Consider the following 21,489-nt stretch of genomic DNA (forward strand, 5'->3'; position numbering starts at 1 on the left):
AAATGACCTTAAATAGTAGCAGTCTGAATGAGAGACAAACAGGGAAAGGAAGCATTAATTGCAGGAAGTTGTAAAGTGTTGTTTTGATAGTTTGTTGGAATATCATTTGTTGGTTTGTGTATAGTTCATAGAGAGCTTATTGGATTGTTACATTGTTGTTACTCTGCTTCATTATATGTTTTATTATTACTACATGGTTAGTGTTAAAATGTATCATCATAACAATTAACGATACAACAATAATGGTGATGAGGATTTGAAGCTCACGCAGGTCAGTTAATAAATTTTTGTGATACAGTGTTTTTAATGATGGAAGACCTTCGATAATACAATTGCAATATTAGCTTCTATAATACAGTTGCAAAAACAGCAACAGGAGTTGCAGAAACAACTTCTTCAGCAACAAGAAAAACAACAACAGTTAATGGAGCTATGTCTTAAGAAATCTGGAAACACTATAAGTTCATTTTTGCCAAACAGCATATCAAACTCTATAAGAGAATTCAGTTATGAACCAGAGGAGGGTATAACATTTGCAGTGTACTTTAAAAGGTCCGAAGAAATCTTCAGAGATGATTGCAAGTAGTGGATGGACAATGAAAAAGTAAGACTATTATTATATAAATTAGTGCTGGTTGAACTTGAAAAATATTGTAATTTCATACTACCAGGAAACAGTTGAACTACTTTCAAAATTATTCAGTGATAAGAGTTCCCTATTTAACACTCGATGGGAGTATTGGAATCTAGTTAAAAGAGAGGATGAAGACTTTGTCACGTATGCTGTGACCATAAACTGAATGTGTGAAAGGTTTAAGCTGAGGGAACTAACTCCTGATATGTTTAAGTGCCTCATTTTTATACAAGGGCTTACAGCAAACAAAGATGCAGAGATACGTGCAAGAATTCTCACAAAACTTGAACAAGCGGACCAGAGTTTAACCCTGCAGACAGTTGCAGAGGAGTGTCAAATAATGGTAAACTCGCATACGCACACAAAAAAAAAATTGAAGAGAAGGATTTCTAACAAGTACAGACATGTTGACCAGGAAGGAATAAACAAAAAATGTTAGGATAAAACTCATGCTATGGATGTAGAGGCCTACATTTCAAAGAGTATTCTTTCAAAATGTGGAAATGTTACAGTTTCCAAAAAATACGACACAAGTGCGCACATTGCAGAGCAAAGTTAGGAAGGTTAAACATAAAATATTCTAGAGTTTTCTCAACATAAAGTAGAAGTGACATCAAAAAGAGGAAATTTGTACATGCAAAAGTAAATCAAGTGAACATTAAATTACAACTAGATACTGGTAGTAACATCTCGATTATTGATACTGACACGTGGAAAAGAATTGAGAAACCTACATTAAGAAAAACATCAAAATTTGCACAAGGCATGACAGGTGAAAAACTACACTATGTAGGTGAAATGTGAAGTGATATAACATTTCAGTGAAAAATCTGTAGAGCAAAAGTTTTCAAATAAAGGAAAATGTTGTACCTGTATTCAAACCAAATAGAAAGATACCATTTGTTGTGATAAAGCAGGTAGCGGAAGAATTAGACAGACTGGAGAAGATGGGAATTATTCAAAAAGTAGATTATTCTAAGTGGGCAACACTAGTTGTATTAAAAAAAATAACAAAATCAGGGTGCGTGTTGATTTTTCTACTGGTTTGAATGACTGTCTAAAAATATTCCACTATCCACTGACAACTCCGGAAGATATTTTTGCAAAATTAAATAGTGGCAAAACATTTTCGAAACTGGATTTGTCTGATGTGTATCTGCAAATTAAAGTAGACAGTGAATATGCACAGAAGACTATACAAATATAATAGATTGCCATTTGGTCTGAAGGTCGCACCTGCAATATTTCAACAGGTTATGGACGCAATGTTGGTAGACAGTTAATTTGCAATTCTGTACCGCAATGATGTATTAAAAGTGAATCTCATGATCAACATATCGAACATGTTAAGTGGGTTTTTCAAAAAATAAGAGATTACTGTTTCACATTCTGTGAGGAGAAATGTGAATTCATTTTGCCTAAAATTAAATATTTAGGACAAATTATAGATAAAAATGGAAGACAACCTGACCTGTCGAGGGCAGATGCAACTAACATAGCAACATTACAAGCTTTTCTTGGCCTAGCGAACTATTATCAAAATTACATACCAAACATGTATGAATTAAGAGCTCCACTTAATAATTTGCTAAAGAAAGATGCCAAATTGAATTGGTCAAATAACTTTCAAAAGGCATTTCAGGATATTAAAAAGATATTAATTTCAGCTTTGTCGCTGGCTCATTTCAATCTTGCAGCAGAGATTGTTGTGGCTTCTGTCGCTTCTGAATACGGCGTAGGAGCAGTTTTGCTACACAAATATAAAGACAGCAATTTGAAGGCAGTGGTTCATGCCTCATGTGCTCTGATTACAGCAGAAAAAAACTACTGTCAGGTAGAGAAAGAAGCTCTAGCGATTATTTTTGCCATGAAGAAATCTCACAGATTTCTCCATGGTAGAAGTTTTTGGCTTCAGACAGATCACCAACCGTTACTATCAATTTTCGGGTCAAAGAAAGGAATTCCTACCCATTCAGCTAACAAATTACAAAGCTGGATACAATATTGTTAAATTATAACTTTAAGATGGAATACATTACTTCTAAGAAAACTGGCCATGCAGATTGTTTTATCAAGGCAGGCTAATTCCAAAGAATGTGTAACTGCTGGAAGCTACAGTGATAGCCATATTACAATCAGAAAAGGAAATTAAAAACATTATGTGTAATGTCATTCAGGAGTTGGCAGTGACTGTACAAGATATAAAGTCAATCTGCAGAGGACAAATACATCATAAAAATGAAGGAAACCTTGAAAAATAAACAAAAGAGAAACACAAATGCAAATTAGTTTTCACTCTATGATGATGTGTTAATGTACATACAAAGAATGGTAATACCAACTGCACTATAGAAACAGATTATACATGAATTTCATAGTGGACACTCGGAGACATCAAGAATGAAAGCTCTGATGAGGAGTTGTGTGTATTGGCTGACAATGGACCATGATATTGAAAATTTGGTAAAGTCATGTAGAGATTGTGTGCTAGCAGCAAAGCAAAGTACCAATCATGACTTGAGATGGATAGTCTGTGGTCTAGGGTACATATAGACTATGCTGGACCAGTGAATGGCACCTACTACTTGACCACTATTGATAACCAGAAGTAGGTAGGTGCAGTCAACCTACTGTGAAGATAACAATGAAGTTCCTGCACAAACTTTTCGTTTGATACGGTGTTCTGGACATCATAGTATTGGACAATGGAACAAAATTTTCAGGATATGAGTTCAAAAAATTCTGCAAAATGCATGCAATCAAGCATGTTTACCCCATCCTACTGCCCGAGGTCAAAGGGGCAAACAGATCAATTCATAGATACTTTCAAGCTAAAAAAATCAAAGAACAAGTTAGGAAAGTGCTAACTAAATTCTGAAGAGTGTACAGAATAATGCCCAATCAGAATAGCAGTTCAGGTAAGTCACCTGCAAAGCTGATGTTTGCTCGAAAGATTAAATCAATCTTCAATATATTGTTGCCAAAGGAAAAAACATAGTGAAAATACAAAAAATTCGACTAAACATTTTGATGTTGGAGACAGTCCATTTCAAAGTATACAAGAACAGTGAAGAGAGTTGGTAGTATGGTGTAGTGATAAAAAGAATTGGAATCATGATGTATTTAATAAATGGCCAATAATGGGAGCAAAAATGACACTTAATTAAAAATCAGACATACAGAAGAAAGGAAGGAAATTCCAAAGGAAGTGTTTTACGACATGTTTGATGTACCAGCACTGAAAGAGATTGAACCTAGAACAGAAAAACAATAGTTCATGGAGAGTTTGTTGGATTGTAACATTGTTGTTACCCTGCTTTGTTATATGTTTTATTATTACTACACGGTTATAGTGTAAAAAGCATTGTTATAACAAATGGTGATACAACTATATGAATTACCATGGGATTGCACCTAGAAAGTTACCCTCCAGGGCACAAGTCCAGGCAAAGATATTAATGGAAGACCAGCAGTCGCCCATGCATACCACCCTCCCCTCTCCATGCCACTGATGTTACCCAAGGAAAAGGCAAAGGCTGATACAGTTTAACACCAGTGACATTGCAACTCATTTCTACAGCTGAGTGAACTGGACCAACATGAAATAAAGTGTCTTGGTCAAGAACACAACACACAGCCTGGTCCAGGAATTAATGCTCTAACCACTAAGCCATGTGCCATATATAACTCACTGCTGAACTCTAGATCTAAAATTTTCAGTGGTTGTAAGCATATGCAGGAAGTTCAGAGAGTTACTATCTCTGTTGGCAACAAAAGTACTTTCTCTTAGAGTGAAAGGTAGATTGCATGATGCTTGTGTGAGAATGGCTGTATAACATGGTTGTGATACATAGGCTCTGACTGCAGAGGACATGCATAGACTGGAAAGGAATGAAGGTAGTATGCTCCATTCGATTTGCAGCATCAGTGTGCATGACTGTTGAAGCACAGCTGTATTGAGAGAAAAGATAGGCATAAAAGGGATTAAATGTGGCATTCAGGAGAGGAGAATGTGTTAGTTTGGACATGTGATGTGTATGAGTAAAGACAGATGTATAAAGGAGTGCCAATCACTGAAAGTGGATGGTAACTGTGGAAGAGGGAGACCCAGGAAGACATGGATGAAGTGGTGAGGACCGATCTCAGGATGTTAAGGCTCGCAGGGAAAATGACAATGGACTGAGATGTTTGGTGATATGAGGTCCTAGAGAAGACCCACCCACATGCAACAACAATCTTTTCACACACCCTACAAAGAAACTGACCTACATCTCTTCTTAACTGCATCTTTCTCTTCCTCACATTTCCTCTTCATAAACTATGATTTGTCTACCAATGCCCTTTCCTGCCCTGCTCACTGTATCATTATTTCCCCCACTCCACCCCATTTTTCTACCCAAGTTTTCATCAGTCACTGCAATCCCCACTCCCTACTTGTGCCTTGGCAATACCTAACCACCTTTGTATCTCTCTCTTCCTTACATTACCATCACATCTATGCTCTGATCCTTGTTACATGTAAGTATACCCTGGCACTTCACCAACTCCTTCCTGCTCTCTCTTACACTTTTGCTGTTTCCTACTCTCCCTCTCTCTCCTTCCCTAGCTCTTCCTTCTGGCTGGGAAGCCATGTATCTCCTCTACAGCAGCACACCTTATTTCTGCCCTCATTCTTGATCACTCTCTCTCCTTTTGTTTTTCCTCTGACTAGGTAACCAAGTATCTCCTTTACATTAGCACACCTGTTAGTCCTCTTTCTGGTACCTTTCTCTCCCCCCCTCTCTCTTCCTCTTCTTTCTCTCTCTCTCTCTCTCTCTCTCACTGGGTAACCATCTACCTCCTCTGTAGCAAGACACCTATTTCTGCCTCTCTATTTCTCTGTCACACTCTAACCTTTCATTTGACACAAATTCCCCTCCTCAAATGCCCCTGCCCCTCTCATAATTATTTGTCTTGCAAATTACTTGGTGACCCTGTCAGTGCTAGTGTCACGTAAAAAGCATCCTGTCCACACTGTAAAGTGGTTGGCATTTGGAAAGGCATCCAGCTGTAAAATTCACACCAAATTTAACCTCACCTGTGCTAGTGCCATGTAAAAAGCACTGAGTCCACTCTGCAGAGTGGTTGGTGTTAGGGTGTCCAGCCGTAAAAACCCTGTCAAAACAGACACAGTAGCCTAGGGTAGTTTTCTACCTGGCTGACTCCTGTCAACTGTCCTACCCATGCATGCATGGAAGACGGACGTTAAACAATGATGATGATGATGATGATGATGATGATGATATATATAACAAATTCCATCAGTTGTTTTATATTTTGAAACATATTTCCTTTATATATTATGCAAAGACCTTAAATGTAAATATCAAATGCTTTCAAAGTATTGTTATTAGGTTTGACTTCATTATTATAACTTATATGACTTGATGTCAGTACAAACTAGTCTGTCTTGACTCCATTTACATGGATACTCTAACAACGATTTGGGTAGTTTGTTCTATTTTACTTGAGTTGAAAATTCTATCATACATCACTTCTATGTATAACATGAAAATATACACACATACACACATTCGTGCATAAACATCTTTTTATCGAATAACAAAGTTTTAAAACTAAAGTGTTGCTACAGTATGTTATGAATAAATTTATATAAAAAATCATGCCCATATATTTAATAAATATATATTTAGTGTCGCTGAGAAAAGTATCTCAGTTAAACCATGGGGCTCTATGCAGCTTTGAATGAGGAATTAACCAACTAATTTCCTTTTCATTAAAAACCCATTGGGGATCATTCACTCCTAACAAAGTTAAGAAGCCTAAAGCTAATTATAGAAAATATACACAAGATTGTAAGTAGCGCAATTTAATTTACATTATCATACAAGTTTGATGGCTAAGCATTAATAACTAGGAGTACCAATATAATGTGGGATATGAATAAAGATAATAAAGATACATATAAAATTTTGTTTATGTTTAATAAAGATATATCTAGTTTCCATCTAATCCATTATATCTATTCCTCAAAATCTGAGGCATTGTGTCTTTGTGTGAAATCAATATTTTAAAAGAAATAAAAAGCATTTATAAACATATATTCTGTCTGAAAAACAACTAATATGAAAATCCTACTACGACCTCCTGATGCATAGAGTGCTCATGAAATTATGCCACATTAATTTTGTGAGTTTGTTGGGTTTTCATAAAGCAGTCTCTTCTTTCACAATGGACTTGATGTTGGCACTTCATGGTACCCTTACTATGAGAGTAAGGTGGAAAATTTGAACTAAAAAATCAAAAAGCTGAAGCAGATACTAAAAGGTGTTTCATCTGGTACTCATATAATTCCACTAACCAACTTGGTAGTAGTTTGGTGGAAGGAATTAAAGGTAATGTTGACCTTGGTGGAATTTGAACTCAAAGCATAAAGAGAAGTATTGTACAAAACACTGTAAAGCATTCTAGTTATCACTCTAACAAGGCTGCCTATTTGATACCTTAAATCTACTTACACTTAAATATCAATTAACAGTATACAAAAGTAAATTAAACAACTATAAAATTCCATCATAGTTAAATTTACTTACGCTTAAATCTTTTGGATCCATGTAGATCTGAAAGTATGAAAATTATATAAACTGAGTTATCACTCATGTATTTTTAATTTCTTAATTTATAATCAAAAAATAACTTAAATTAATAGTTTTACCTAATATCATATTTTCAGAAATGCTCTTATTGGTATTAATAAACAAATGATTTTTTACTTCAATTGTTTTAGGAATTATAAAACAATGATCAGTCTCATTTTAAATAGAATCAAAGGCAATACATCAATGGTTCTGATCTTCTGCCTATTATTATAAATTACTCCATGCAAAAAAAAAAAGAAATAAGAAAAGAATAAACAAAAAGAAATAAGAAAAGAATAAACAAAAAGAAAACAATGAAAGTTCAAGTGAATGGTACAAGAATCATCACAAGATAAGATTTTGAAAATTATAGTTTTTGAAGAACTAGTGGAGAGCTTTCAGGAAATGCTCAATAGATGATCTTGATGTTGTCATGGCTCCAAGAAGAGCATCATCCCTGTATTGACCTCAAGAGAGTTCAGGGAAGTGCTCTTATTTTTAATAAATACTCCATTGAAATTTCATACTCAACCACTCCCAAACTGGGATCTATAATAGTTACTTCTAATAGGTATAGGCTTCACCACTTAATTACAGGCCCTAATGGCTACTTTGAAATCTTGGATCTGGCACTTCTTTAGGTGTTTTTTGATTGAAGTGTCTGTGTGCATATCTCCTTTTATGTGAATGTGCAATTTCCTGGTAGTGCACCCAATGCATGATCTCCCACATTTACTGCAGACAACCTCATATACCACACAAGTCCTCAAGCACATTTTGAAGTTGCTGATGGAGGAATTGGATAGTGTGCATCCCACAATGCTATCTGTGGCATTATTCCTTGACAGAAATTTTCTCAGAGATGGACCAGTGTGCATCTCTCTATGTTGAGTCCCTCCATGCAGATCACAATGTACAGCAGTAGTGGTTCTGTCATCAAAATAGGGCAGTTTAAGGAAGCACATATCAGACTTGGGATTGTAGGCCCTCTTATGTGGTTTACTCACTTTCATGTTTTATAGATGCAGTCATCTGGCTAAAGATGGTGTCACTTCTGTATGTTGAGTCCATTCTTGCAGATCACATTGTATAGTAGTAGTAGTTCTGTCATCAAAATAGTGTAGTTTAAGGAAGCATATGTTAGACTTGGGATTATGGGCCCTCTTATGTGGTTTACTCACTTTTGTGTTTTATAGATGTAGTCATTTGGTTAAAGATGCTGGATAGCCTTATGTATTAAGTTCTTAAAGAACCATTTGGTTCCTTAAGAAACTTTGTCAGTTTGGAAGCTTTATCAGTTGTATCACTATATCTGTCACTTATGGGTGTGATTTCATTTCACACATATGCAGCTTTGGCTCTGGTGGATAAGACTGATTCATGTGTAAAAAAAGCTCTTACTGGCAGCTTTCCTGTAAAAGTTAGTATAAATAGAATCCTCTTCTGTGATCTTGATCTAAAATCAAGGAGAGAGAGCATTCCAGATTCATCCAGGTATTCAATTTCAAATTCTATATGCTTGTTAACATTGCTGAATCTTTGGCGTGTGTCAATCACCTCTTCACCTCCAGATATGTTGATGACATCCTGATACTCACCTCCTCCCAGGAGAAATATCACACAATGCTTCATCAAATCTACTCCAGGAGTATTATGCTTGTCAACATAATATGGCAGTCCTGGTTTAGGATGAATGTTGCTGTAATTTAGCCCCAAGAGACATTGCCTCCAGCTGGCTATACAACACAATCTATGTCCTTATATTTTCAAACAAGGGAATCTAGCATCCACACTCAGATCAAAACAAAATCTGTGTATTGTGATTTCCAGGTTATTTTCCTTCATCAGCACAGAATAATTGTTCAACTAGAGGTGGATTCTTTATTGTGATTATACAATCAGTACACAGATGGGACATTACAGGACAAAACGATTACAAAAATGTCATGATGAGTTCGAATGAACCTTAAAAATTTAGATATAATTTATATAGTTAACTTGATTTTCCATTACCCTGTTTTTAAAAAAAAAAAATAAAGTAAAAGAAACAAGTTCAAACTTCATAACCAGCAGCCTGTAAGGCTCAGCAACTATCTTTTTCCTTTCATTGATGATTAAGCTGGGTTACTGACACCCACTTTTCTCACCACATCCTTCCAACATTTCTCATACTCTCTCTACGGCAGGGTCTTCCTCTCCAACCACATCTTGCTCTTCAGGTGGTATCTGAAGTAGGTTAACAAACCTGGGCCAGAGATGATGGACACTGTCATGAAACCTTCTATTCTAGTTCTCCATACATGCTCCATACACGCTCTTTCAATACTGCCACCGTACAATAAAAAACAAACCTCACCTTCCTTTGAGAGTCCAGTTGGCAGTACCATCTTTATTATAGATGACATCCTCTTAGGATGTCATCATTTTTTTGCCTCTACCAGCTCTCTATAGAAAATCGAGGTGGTATTCCAGCTGCCGGCCTTGCCCATCTTGTGGATCAGCCACAATGCTTGTCAGCACTCCTGCCATAAGGTCAGATTCCGTCTTTTTATGAAACCGGGTTTAAATCTCTCCATAGAGGCTGGTCGTGAGAAGATTTCCTCTGCCAGAGGACTCCACACCTTATCCCTTTCCAGGTGGTGCAAGAGATGTCTCAGCCTCAACATATGTCTTTGCATCATTAGCCAAGGCATTCCCAGCCCGCCCTTTAATGGTTCCTGGCAGCAAATAGAGCGCCGCACAAGTGGCTTTCCTCCCTTCCACAAAAAGTGGAAAAGGAGTCGTTCCAACTTGTTTAGCCACAAATCGGGGCAAGGCACAATGGATAGGTGGTAGATGATTACAGATGCAATAAACACCTGTACCACCTCCGCCCTTCCGTACTACAGCCTCTACTTTGTCTGCCACTTCACTCCAATTCTTCTCCGTCTAAGAGTTTGAGCCAAACCAAACTCCAAGCAACTTAACAGGACCATCTGTCCAGTGCCCCACGACACTGGACGATATTGACTTGCTCCTCCAGGTGCCGAAGCACAAGCCAATGGACTTGTCCTTGTTAACTTTTGCCCCAGCCACCACTTCATTGGACACGATGAAGGTGATGTCATCTGCATAAGCAGAAACAGACTTACCGCATCTGATTTCATTAGGGTTGCCTCCCAACTTCTCTAGTGACGGCTCGAGAGCCAACATGTACAGAAGTGGAGACAAGGGACACCCTTGACAAACTGAGCACTTGATTGGAAACAGCTCCATTAGGTAACCATTTATCTGGACTGTGGACTTGATGCCGCTGTACATAGCGGAGATCCACCCACGAGGACCACTACCAGGTACCAATGGTCTACCCTATCAAATGCTTTACTTTGGTCTAAATGGACCATTGCCCCACCTTTGCTGGCTAATTTCCCAACCCTATCTAAGGTGTAGCGGATAAGGTGAAGATTATCCTGGATCGGGCTGACTGGGATCGCACATGTCTGTCTTCCCTACAAGTTTCTCCATGACAGCCATCAACCTATTCGCTAACACCTTGGCCAAAATCTTTAACTCTACATTAAGTAGAGTTATGGGCCTGTAATTGCTAACATTATCCCCCTTGCTCGGGTCTTTCTGGACCAGTGTCACCACTTCCTGGCTCACAGAACTGGGAATCCTCCCATTCTGCTGCCAGTTTGTATAGATGCCTGCCAGTATATCCCCAAACAAGTCCAGCATACAACTATAAAACTCATAGGGCAGACCATCCAGCCCCGGCGACTTTTCCCCGGCATACTCGGCCAACACCTCTTTAACCTCCGTGGGAGTGATCGGTCCTTCACAGCACTCTGCCTCATGTGCCGAGAGTCGTGGTCCACCAGCTAGGAAGTCCTTTAAGGCCTCCCCATGCCCAAGTGAGCCGCCCTCCCTGAACAACCGGGCAAAATGCTGGTGAAAGACTTTCTGCATCTCCTCCTGTCCATAGATCTTGTGCCCCTGTTTGTCTGTTAAAGACTTTATAGAGGCGATTTTACCTCTCTGACTCTGCACACGATGTGCCCATCCGGCAACATTAATACCTTCGTGTTTCCTTGCATGTAGCTTAGCTCTAACTCTGCAACCTTCGTGCTAGGAGTTCAGGTGATGCTACAAGACTGTTCTCGCCGCCTGCACTTTAGATGCAGAGCCAGATTCCATCACCTCATCTAAGTTCTTAACTAAATCGCCCTCTGTTCTGGTCCTATCTAAACTTAGCTACTTGCTAAATCTAATGGACTCAAAATGGATGGCTCTTTTGAGGGCATGTCACCATCTATTATTAATGATGGTGCCACATAATGCCCTCTGAACTAACACCTTAAGCCGAGTACGAAAGGCTTCACACGTCAAAATAGACTTGTTCATCTTCCAGTACCTGGGTCCCTGTCTATGACATTTATCTACATGTACTTCACATGTCACAAGTTTGTGAGCCATGTAAGGCACAATACAAAACTGTGGACGACTAAAGGTATTCTTATCTCTTTCCCTAACGAATGCCCTATCTAGGTACGATCTGCATGAGCCGTCGTTGTTACTCCACGTCCACTGTGGAACGCTTGGCTCATCCAGTCAGTAATGGTTTACTAGATTAAAACTGTCTAGTAGACTCTTGAGGCTAGGATTCCATTTCCTATCAGTTGAGCCAACACTATCCACCCACACATTGAAGATAGTGTTAAAATCCCCTACCAGAACTACTGTTTCTGATGTCACTAGAAAGTGCTCCAAGTCTCAAAAAAAAACCCGACTGTTGACGCTCATTAGGAGCATAGACGGTTACCAGCCTGAATGACTTCTTACTCACGAGGGTCACATCCAGGATGACCAGCCTACTTTCTGGGTCCAGAAAGACAGTACTTACTTGTAAGTCCAAGCTCTTCCTGATAAGGACTGCCACGCCCGCTCCTCTTCCCCAGCTAGGAGAAATAAATTTCTCATAACCATTCAGAAGAGGCGAGAATTCTTGAGGTCCACTCATCTTGGACTTGGTTGCAACAGCCATATCTATTTCATGTGTCCTGAGGTCATGCAGGAAACAAGCCTGTTTCCATTTCGACCCCATTCCATGCACATTCACACAGCCTAACTTAATCATCGATGAAAGTAAAATATTTTACTTACGGTTGAGAAAGGGAGCATGACAGTTTTTGTCTGCCTGCTTCCCCGACACTCCCTGTAGCTGCTGGGCATTTTACCAGGTTGGTGTGGCTGCCAGGCTAATAATTGGTTTACTCGCTATCACCTCTTGGGTAACATCTTTCATTGCGTTGTCCTTTATACATCCTTGAAGGAGTTTCTCCTTCCATTCATCCTCTCTGACTTTCGCATAGCAAACGTCAGACCCACTGTCTGCCGTTTTTCTAAAAAGTTTTATCTTTGGTTGTACTTTTATGTAATGTAAAACCTTCTCATCTTTCATGTTAAAAGAGATAATTTTGTCAGTTTTTGCAAAACCTTTTAAGTTTGGTGGGAGGGGTTTGGCAAAATGTTGTCCAACTAAAGTAGTGCCAGCGGGGTGGGACTGGGGAATTTTTTGTGTTATTCGTCTGTAGTTATTTTTTTTTGTTTGGGGTGGTGAGTTCTTCCTTTTGTGAGTTACCTGTGTAAACTCCATCTCTTCTGTTTCCTCTTGTGTATTTTCTTTCATTTGGTTTTTTCATTGTTTCCTTTTGTTGGTATTGCAGCTCGTCCTTCCTCTTTCTCTGTGTTTTGAGGAGGGGCTTTGTTTTCTTTTTTCTTTGTACACATCGAGCGAACATGGCCCTTCTGCCCACACTTAAAGCATCTGGGCCTACATCCCTCTACCGACACACAAATTGTATGCCCCTTCCCTACAAACACCCTATCAGGCAAATTTTCAAGTGTTGCATTGTCCACTTGAATGACCATTTCTAAAGATTGTCCTCTCCAGTTAACCGGTTCCTTTTTCCTCATTTGCAGAATTGTAATTTTCTCCTCCACGTCGTACACTACTGCAGCCACTACTCACATTACTTCATACCCTATCGGGATTTCCTCTACTGTCACCTTTGCGGTCCTGCGATCCAAGTAAGTCGGCATTATCTCCTTGTTCTTCAACGTCTGCGTAGACACCTCCTTGGCTATGCTAGCTGACTCAAAATGTGCGTCAATTGTTGCACTTCTTACTCCTCGGCTAACATAGCGAACTTTGTTCCAGGTCGGCACTATGCACTTTTCCACTGCTTCATTTTTTACCTCCATTATCCTCTTTTCTTTAATGTTGTAAACCTTGTACACAACTGTTTTTTCCTTTATGGCTTATACTGTCTCAAGGGGCAGCACCAACTTGGTCTCCTCTCCACCTTTTTTAATTAAATTTCTAAACTTGAATAGTTTGTCCATTGCTACTTCAAGCTCTGTAACGTTTTTGCCCATGGTGGCTGAAAAACTATCCTGTTGATTTACACTTGAATTTCTTTCTCCCATCTCGGGAAAATCCTTTTTTGATGCAAGGTCAAATTCCATGTTGAAACTTGTCACAAATAATAAGAAAAATTCTCAGAAAATAACCCGTAAAGGTTAACAATAACAGTTCACAAAAATTATAAAAATTATCAGAAATTTTCTGCCCCATAGGGCGAAAATTACTGTTTGCCAAGAGACAACAGTTGAAATTCATGTAAAGTAATAACAATAACACAAATATACAAGAAACAGACAGAAACAAACTCACATAACGTTGGGTAGCAAAATGAAAAAAAATGATGTGTCACAGAAGAAAAAATGTTCAGCTAGAGGTCAATTCTTTATTACAATCATAATGATCAAAACATAGAAAGGACATTACAGGACAAACAAATACAAAAATGTTAAATGAGTTCGAATATTACGTTTAAAAATTTAATTGTGATATAATTTAAATGAATTGATTACTTTTGCCTTTAAAGAGAACTTTTTTTAAAAAAAAGAAAGAAAGAAAGAAAAAATAAAAGTTCAAAAAAAAAAAACAGAACCCGGCAGCCTATAAGGCCCAGCAACTAACTTTCCTTTCATCAATGATTAAGCTGCATGATTCGGTTAGAGGTAAGTTCTTTATTACAATCATAATGATCAAAACATAGAAAGGACATTACAGGGCAAACAAATACAAAAACATTAAATGAGTTTGAATATTATGTTTAAAATTTAATTGTGATATAATTTAATTAATATGATTACTTTTGCCTTTAAAGAGAATTTTTATTTTTTTTAATAAAAACAAAGAAAGAAAAAGAATAAAAATTCCAAAAAACAGAACCCAGCAGCCTATAAGGCCCAGCAACTAACTTTCCTTTCATTGATGATTAAGCTAGATGATTCGGCTAGAGGTAAAATCTTTATGATCATCATTATGATCAAACATAGAATGAGACAATACAGGACAAACAATATACAGAAATGTTATGAGAGTTTGAATGAAACTTTTAAAAATTTAATTATGATATAAATTAACTGAATAATTTGGCTTACTTTTGCATTTAAATGAGAACATTTTTTTTTTAAACAGAAAGCAAACAACAACAAAACAAAGAAAAAGAATAAAAGGTTAAAAAAAATCGAACCCAACAGCCTATAATGCCCAGCAACTAGCTTTTCCTTTTATCGATGATTGAGTTGGGTTACTGACACCCACCTTTCTCATCACATCCTTCCATCGTTTCTTGTATTCACTTGGTGGCAGGGTCTTCCTCTCCAACCCCATCTTGCTCTTCAGATGGTATCTGAAGTAGGATAGCAAACTTGGGGCCAGAGATGAAGGACCTTGTAACAGAACCATCTATTCTAGTCCTCCAAACACACTCTTTCAGTACTGCAAACATACAGTAAAAACTGTATGTTTTTACTCACCTTCCTCTGAGAGTCCAGTTGCCAGTACCATTTTTATTATAGATCCAGCTGACAGCTGTACTCATCCCAGATGCAACAACACATGTTCAACGTAACTTATCACACTAGATAGCTCCCGACATTGTACAAAAGCATGCTGAACAGTTTCATCGTCCAACCCAATTCTTGGACATGTCGGTGGCACTGACAAACCATGCCTTGATAACTTATCGTGAACAGCTAATGCATTCCTGTAGCACTGCCAGGTCAGGGATTTTTGGAATTTGTCCAAGTACCCTGGCCTGAAAGTTTTTTTGAACAGGTTGGCAAGTTGGTTCTCATCGAACCCCAGAGCCCCTCCTAGGACGTCATCATTTTTTGCCTCTACCAGCCCTCTATAGAACACCGAGATGGTATTCTGGCTGTCAGCTTTGCCCGTCTTGTGCATCAGCCAGAGTGCCTGTCGGCACTCCTGCCATAAAGTCAGATTCCGTCTTTTTATGAAACGGGGTTTAAATCTCTTCAAAGGGGCCTGTCGCGAGAAGAATTCCTTCGCCAGCGGACTCCACACATTATCACCCGCCAGGTGGCGCCAGAGAGGTCTCAGCCTCAATGCATGTCTGCGCATCCTTAGCCAGGGCATTCCCAGCCCATTCTTTAACGGTTCCTGACAGCAAACGGAGCGCCGCACAAGTGGCTTTCTTCCCTTTCACAAAAAGTGGAAAAGGAGCCCTTCCAACTTGTTTAGCCACAAATCGGGGCAAGGCACAATGGATAGGTGGTAGGTGATTACAGATGCTATAAACACCTGTACCACTTCCGTACTATGGCCTCCACCTTGTCCACTACCTCGCTCCAATTCTTCTCCGTCTGATGGTTTGAGCCAAACTAAACTCCAAGCAACTTAACAGGACCATCTGTCCAGCGTCCAACGATACTGGATGATATCGGCTTGTTCCTCAAGGTGCTGAGGCGCAAACCGATGGACTTGTCCTTGTTAAGTTTTGCCCTTGCCACCGCTTCATATCCTCGGAGAGCAACTTCTACACGAGGTAGGTGTGCTTCGTTGGACATGATGAAGGCGACGTCATCCGCATAAACAGAAACAGACTTACCGCACCCGATTTCATTAGGGTTGCCCCCTAACTTTTCCAACTTCTGCAGCAATGGCTGAAGAGCCAAAACGTACAGAAGCGGAGACAAGGGACACCCTTGACAAACTGAATGCTTGATTGAAAACGGCTCCATTAGGTAACCGTTTATTTGGACTGTGGACTTGATGCCGCTGTGCATAGCGGAGATCCACCCACGAAAGCCAGGGCCCAGCCCAGCCACTTTGAGGACCACCCCCAAGGAACCGATGGTCTACCCTATCGAACACTTTCCTTTGGTCTAAATGGACCAATGCCCTTCCTTTGCTGACTAATTTCCCAACCCTGTCTAAGGTGTAGTGGAGAAGGTAAAGATTATCTTTAACGGTTCCTGCCATCAACTTTTTTGCTAACACTTTGGCCAAAATCTTTAACTCTACATTAAGTAGAGTTATAGGTCTATAATTACAGATACTATACCCCTTGCTCAGGTCTTTCTGGACCAGCGTCACAACTCCCCGGCTCACAGAACTGGGAATCCTCCCATTCTGTTGCCAGTTTGTATCGACACCTGCCAGTATATCCACAAACAAGTCCGGCATACAATGATAAAACTCATAGGGCAGACCATCTAGCCCTAGCGCACTCAGCCAACACGTCTCTTACCTCTGCGAAAGTGATCAGTCCTTCACAGAATCCAGCTTCATGTGCCGAGAGTCACAGCCCACCAGCTAGGAAGTCCTTTAAGGTCTCCCCCCACCCAAGTAGACCACTCTTCCAGAACAACCGAGCGAAATGCTGGTGAAAGACTTTCTGCATCTCCTCCTGTCCATAGATCTTGTGCCCCTGCTCATCCATTAAAGACTTTATAGAGGACTTTTTACCTCTCTAACTCTCCTCACGACTTGCCCATCCGGCAACATTAATACCTTCTCGTTTCCCTGCACGTAGCTTAGCTCTGACTCTGCAACCTTCATACTTGGTGTTGAGGTGATGGTACAAGACTGTTCTCATTGCCAACACACTGGATGCAGAGCCAGATTCCATTGCCTCATCTAAGTTCTTAACTAAATCGCCCTCTATTCTAGTCCCATCTAAACTTAGCTACATGCTAAATCTAATGGACTCCAAACAGATGGCTCTTTTGAGGACGTGCCACCATCTGTTGTTAATGATGGTGCCACATAATGCCCTCTGAACTAACACCTTAATCCAGGTACGGAAAGCTTCACAAGTCAAAATAGACTTGTTCATTTTCCAATACCCTGGTCCCTGTCTATGACATTTATCTATATGTACCTCACACAACACAAGTTTGTGATCCATGTAAGGCACAATACAAAATTGTGGACAACTAACACTATTCTTTTCTCCTTCCTTAACAAATACCCTATCTAGGTACGATCTGCGTGAGCTGTCATTGTTACTCCATGTCCACCGTGGAACGCTTGGCTCATCCAGTCGGTAACAGTCTACTAGATTATAGCTCTCCAATAGACCCTTGAGGCAAGGATTCCTTTTCCTATCAGTAGAGCCCATACTATTGACCCGTGCATTGAGGATCATGTTGAAGTCCCCTACCAAAACTAACGATTTAGACGTCACTAGAAAGTGCTCCAGGTCCCGGTAAAAACCAGACTGCCTACACTCCTTAGGAGCATAGACAGCTACCAACCTGAAGGACTGCTTACTCGCATGAGTCACATCCAGGACAACCAGCCTACCTTCTGGATCCAGAAAGACAGTACTTACCTGTAAGTTCAAGTTCTTCCTGATAAGGACTGCCACGCCTGCACCTCCTCCTCAGCTAGGAGAAATAAATTTCTCGTAGCCACTCAGAAGAGGTGAGAATGCTTGAGGTCCACTCAACTTGGACTTGGTTACAATAGCCACATCTATTCTGTGTTATGAGGTCTTTCAGGAAACAAGCCTGTTTCCATTTCGACCCCATTCCACACACATCCAAACAACCTAACTTAATCATTGAAAAAAAAAACAAATTTGCTCATGGTTGTGAGAGGGAGCATGACAGTTTATGTCTGCCTACCTCCCCAAACCTCTCTGTAGTTGCTGGGCATTTCACCGGCATTGCCACCAGGCTCTGGGTTGATATGTCTGCCAGGCTGATAACCAGTCTCCCAGCTATCACCTCCTGGGTGACATCTATATTGAGCTTGTCCTTTACGTGTAGCAATAGTGATTGTTTTTGTTGTCTATATTTGTTAAAAATATGTAGTATTAATGCATTTACTGTAATATTACAGCTGCTATGCTAATTCTATATTTTCTATGTCCTCTTATATCTTCACTATTAGCACAGGATCAAAATAAAATGATCAAAATCATGTTGTTTATTGTGCCAATTCTTCATTTATAAATGATTAAGTCATAAGGCAATGTCACCAATAAAATGTGAGCTGTTAGTATCCTCATTTCACTTTCCTTTTTACTAAGTGTTTTTCACAAAAATATCTAGTATTAATAAACACAGAAGTAGAGCTAATGTAAAACTATTGTGGCACCAGGGTCTGTTTTCACTCAGGAGTTAGTATTATGAAGTTTTGAAAGAATATTTTTGTACTGTTGTAAATCATAAATACGATATTGTAAAATGCCCTCTTAAAGGTAGAGAACTGCTTGCACTCTAGAACTTTTACTCAACTCATTACAAACCTTTTCTTTGCTGACTGCATCTCTGTAAATGCCCTGCTCACTCTCACCAACCTATGTCCTCTATTTGTTGTGATATTGGCATGCATGTCAAAATGCAAAATGCAATGTAAAACAAGTACTTTAGACACTGTGGTGTCTGAGAGAGAGATGCCTTCAGGCCAGCATGAAAATTGGTTCATGTTGGTCAAAAGAGGCATACAGTTTTTGAAAACAAGTCAATGGCCCTACAATGTCAATATGCACATGCTGAAAATAAGTATCTCGTGTTAAGAAAGTGCCCAAAGGTGTTTTAATACGATAAATTTTTGCCGTCTGACAATGAATGCAATTCCTGACCCATTCCCTAATGTCTTTGTTGATAAAAGTGTACACAAAATGGGCTCTTATCAGCATCAGGGTGGATTGGCACCAAAGTGTTTCTGGAATGTTTGCGACCCATGGAAATGTCACACTAAATATGACCCAAAGAAGACGAAAGAGGAAGAAGTTTGTAAGTTAAAGAAGAAGAATAATTTCGAAGTTTAAAGAGCTCATTATTTTACTCTTGATCAGCAGCTAACTCCTGGAGATTGATGGAAACAAGCGTGTACAGTGTACTTACATGAATATAAGAAAGGGTATCAGTAAAACTGTTGAAATCTTTAATGTGATGTAAATTGGGATATGAAGCTGAGGTGACAAACTTCCCTAGGTGAGTGGCAGTCAGGCTTGTAATTCAAAGCATATGTGAAAAGTTTATGATCAGTGTAGATGGAGAAAATAGAACTTTTTTAGCATGTGCTGGAAATGTTCAACACAGAGGTATGCTGCAAGTAGCTTTCAGTCAAAATGATTGTACTTTATTTCAGCTGGTAAAAGGTACTTAGAAAACAGAGAAGCTAACTGCCCCATTCACATAATGTTTTGCTGAAGGATGTCACCAGCACCAGCATCAGATAACAAACATGGTGGTACATCAGGATTAGGACAAACCAACAGAATAAAGTAAGCTAAGAAGCTCTTGATTTGAAGAAAGACAGAAGACTGCAGCATCGAGAATAATGAACTGGCTCTAGTATGTATGATTGCATAAGATATCCATGAGGATTTGAAGGAGTTCCACAAAAAAAAAAAATGAACAGAGTAAGTCAATTGAAATTCATCAAGCCAAGAAAATCTCTTAGTTTTCTCAATGAAGTAAGAGCAGGGAAATCTCTAAGATTTGACCTTATTGTTAAGAGGACAAATGTTTTTTTCTGTCAATATGATGTCCCAGGAAATCTAAAAAGGAAACACCAGAAAAGCCTGGTGTTGATGTGATCATATTGAGAAAGATGATAAAAAGTAACTGAAGATGCTTCTAATATTCATTTTTGTTTGCACTGGAATGAGCAGATCATAAGTTTATGCATAGATGAACAGTAATCTTTGAACTACATTTTTGATAAAATGCTGGAAGCTTGAAGAATTGTGTAAACCAAATAGCATCTGAAAAGTTCAGAAAGAGACCAAAAGCTGTTGTAATAACCAGTTTAGAAATACCATTGGGCTCAGCGGGTATTGATTATAACCATGAATGAGATCAATTTTTGAAAATACTTTAGCTCCATGCAGAGCAGAAGAAAAGTCCTGTACATGAGGCATGAGGTACTTGTTAGGTCACATACATATGCTAAGATCTCAATAGTTGCCATAAGGCCACCAGTCATCAGGAGATTTTGGGGGAACATCTGTAGTTGAGACGACTAATTGCTGCTAGATGAATGAACCTTGCTCAGTTCCAGCATGTTCTTGAACTCTGCTTTGGCAATCTAAGCACTACCAGAAGCAAGTTGTTAGGGATGAGAAACTAATGGAGGTTTTTCAGTAATAATTTGGTGAATTACAGAATGAGTTTCAGAACAGGTTTTGAAATGAGGGCAAGAGATGTTGGGGTACTTGCACAAAATAGCATCATATTTGCTTGGACAAGAAGAGGCTAAGAAGTCAGAAGTGAGGGAGAAAAAAACCTAATGCTAAAGTCTTAAACATTTAGACTAGTGGTGAAATCAACAAGTCTGTGGTGATTAACATTCACTCGAACATCGAAATGATACAAAAGATCAGCTCCAAGAATAGGTGTTGGTGCATTAGTAATGAAGACTCGCTGAAACCCTCTTCTAAGACAAAGATCCCAGGTAAGCAATTTCTCTCCAGAAGTTGCAACTGGAAAATGGTTAATAGTCTGTAGAAAGGCTGGCAACAGCTCCTTGTTACTTTATATTGGGGTAGATGGTAGGATATAACAATGCCCAATGGATTTCTCAGCAAATCCTAATTTTTTTAAATTATCTCCATGACACTAATAGTGTGTGAAAACATGCATGCTATTCATCAACATCAAGTGAAAATTTAATTGTATCTTGAGATAATTAACCATACAGTAGGATCATGCATCCAGAAAACAGGATCCTGAAGGACACAGCAAATTGTACAGGAATGTGTATGTATTTGAGTAAGTTTGAACAGTGAAGTACCAGATTGCAAATAAGTATGCGTGTGATATTCAAGTGATTCTGAATATAATACAGTATAATATTCAGGTGGGTCTGAATATAGTGCAACTGCCAATTTGCATTGCAAGGAA

At 39.0% G+C, this 21,489-nt stretch overlaps 1 protein-coding gene across 1 annotated transcript in view; it reads right to left on the bottom strand.

Annotated features, from left to right (window-relative positions):
- LOC106869597 (HORMA domain-containing protein 1) overlaps nucleotides 1–21,489 on the bottom strand; it is a 660,018-nt gene that overhangs the window by 456,814 nt on the left and 181,715 nt on the right. The window contains exon 6 of the mRNA XM_089352345.1: nucleotides 7,228–7,254. Coding sequence (XP_089208471.1) covers nucleotides 7,228–7,254 — 27 coding nt within the window. The remainder of the gene's footprint in view (nucleotides 1–7,227; nucleotides 7,255–21,489) is intronic.

Source organism: Octopus bimaculoides, chromosome 5 (assembly GCF_046866305.1).
Source record: "Octopus bimaculoides isolate indiv1 chromosome 5, ASM4686630v1, whole genome shotgun sequence".
NCBI lineage: Eukaryota > Metazoa > Mollusca > Cephalopoda > Octopoda > Octopodidae > Octopus > Octopus bimaculoides.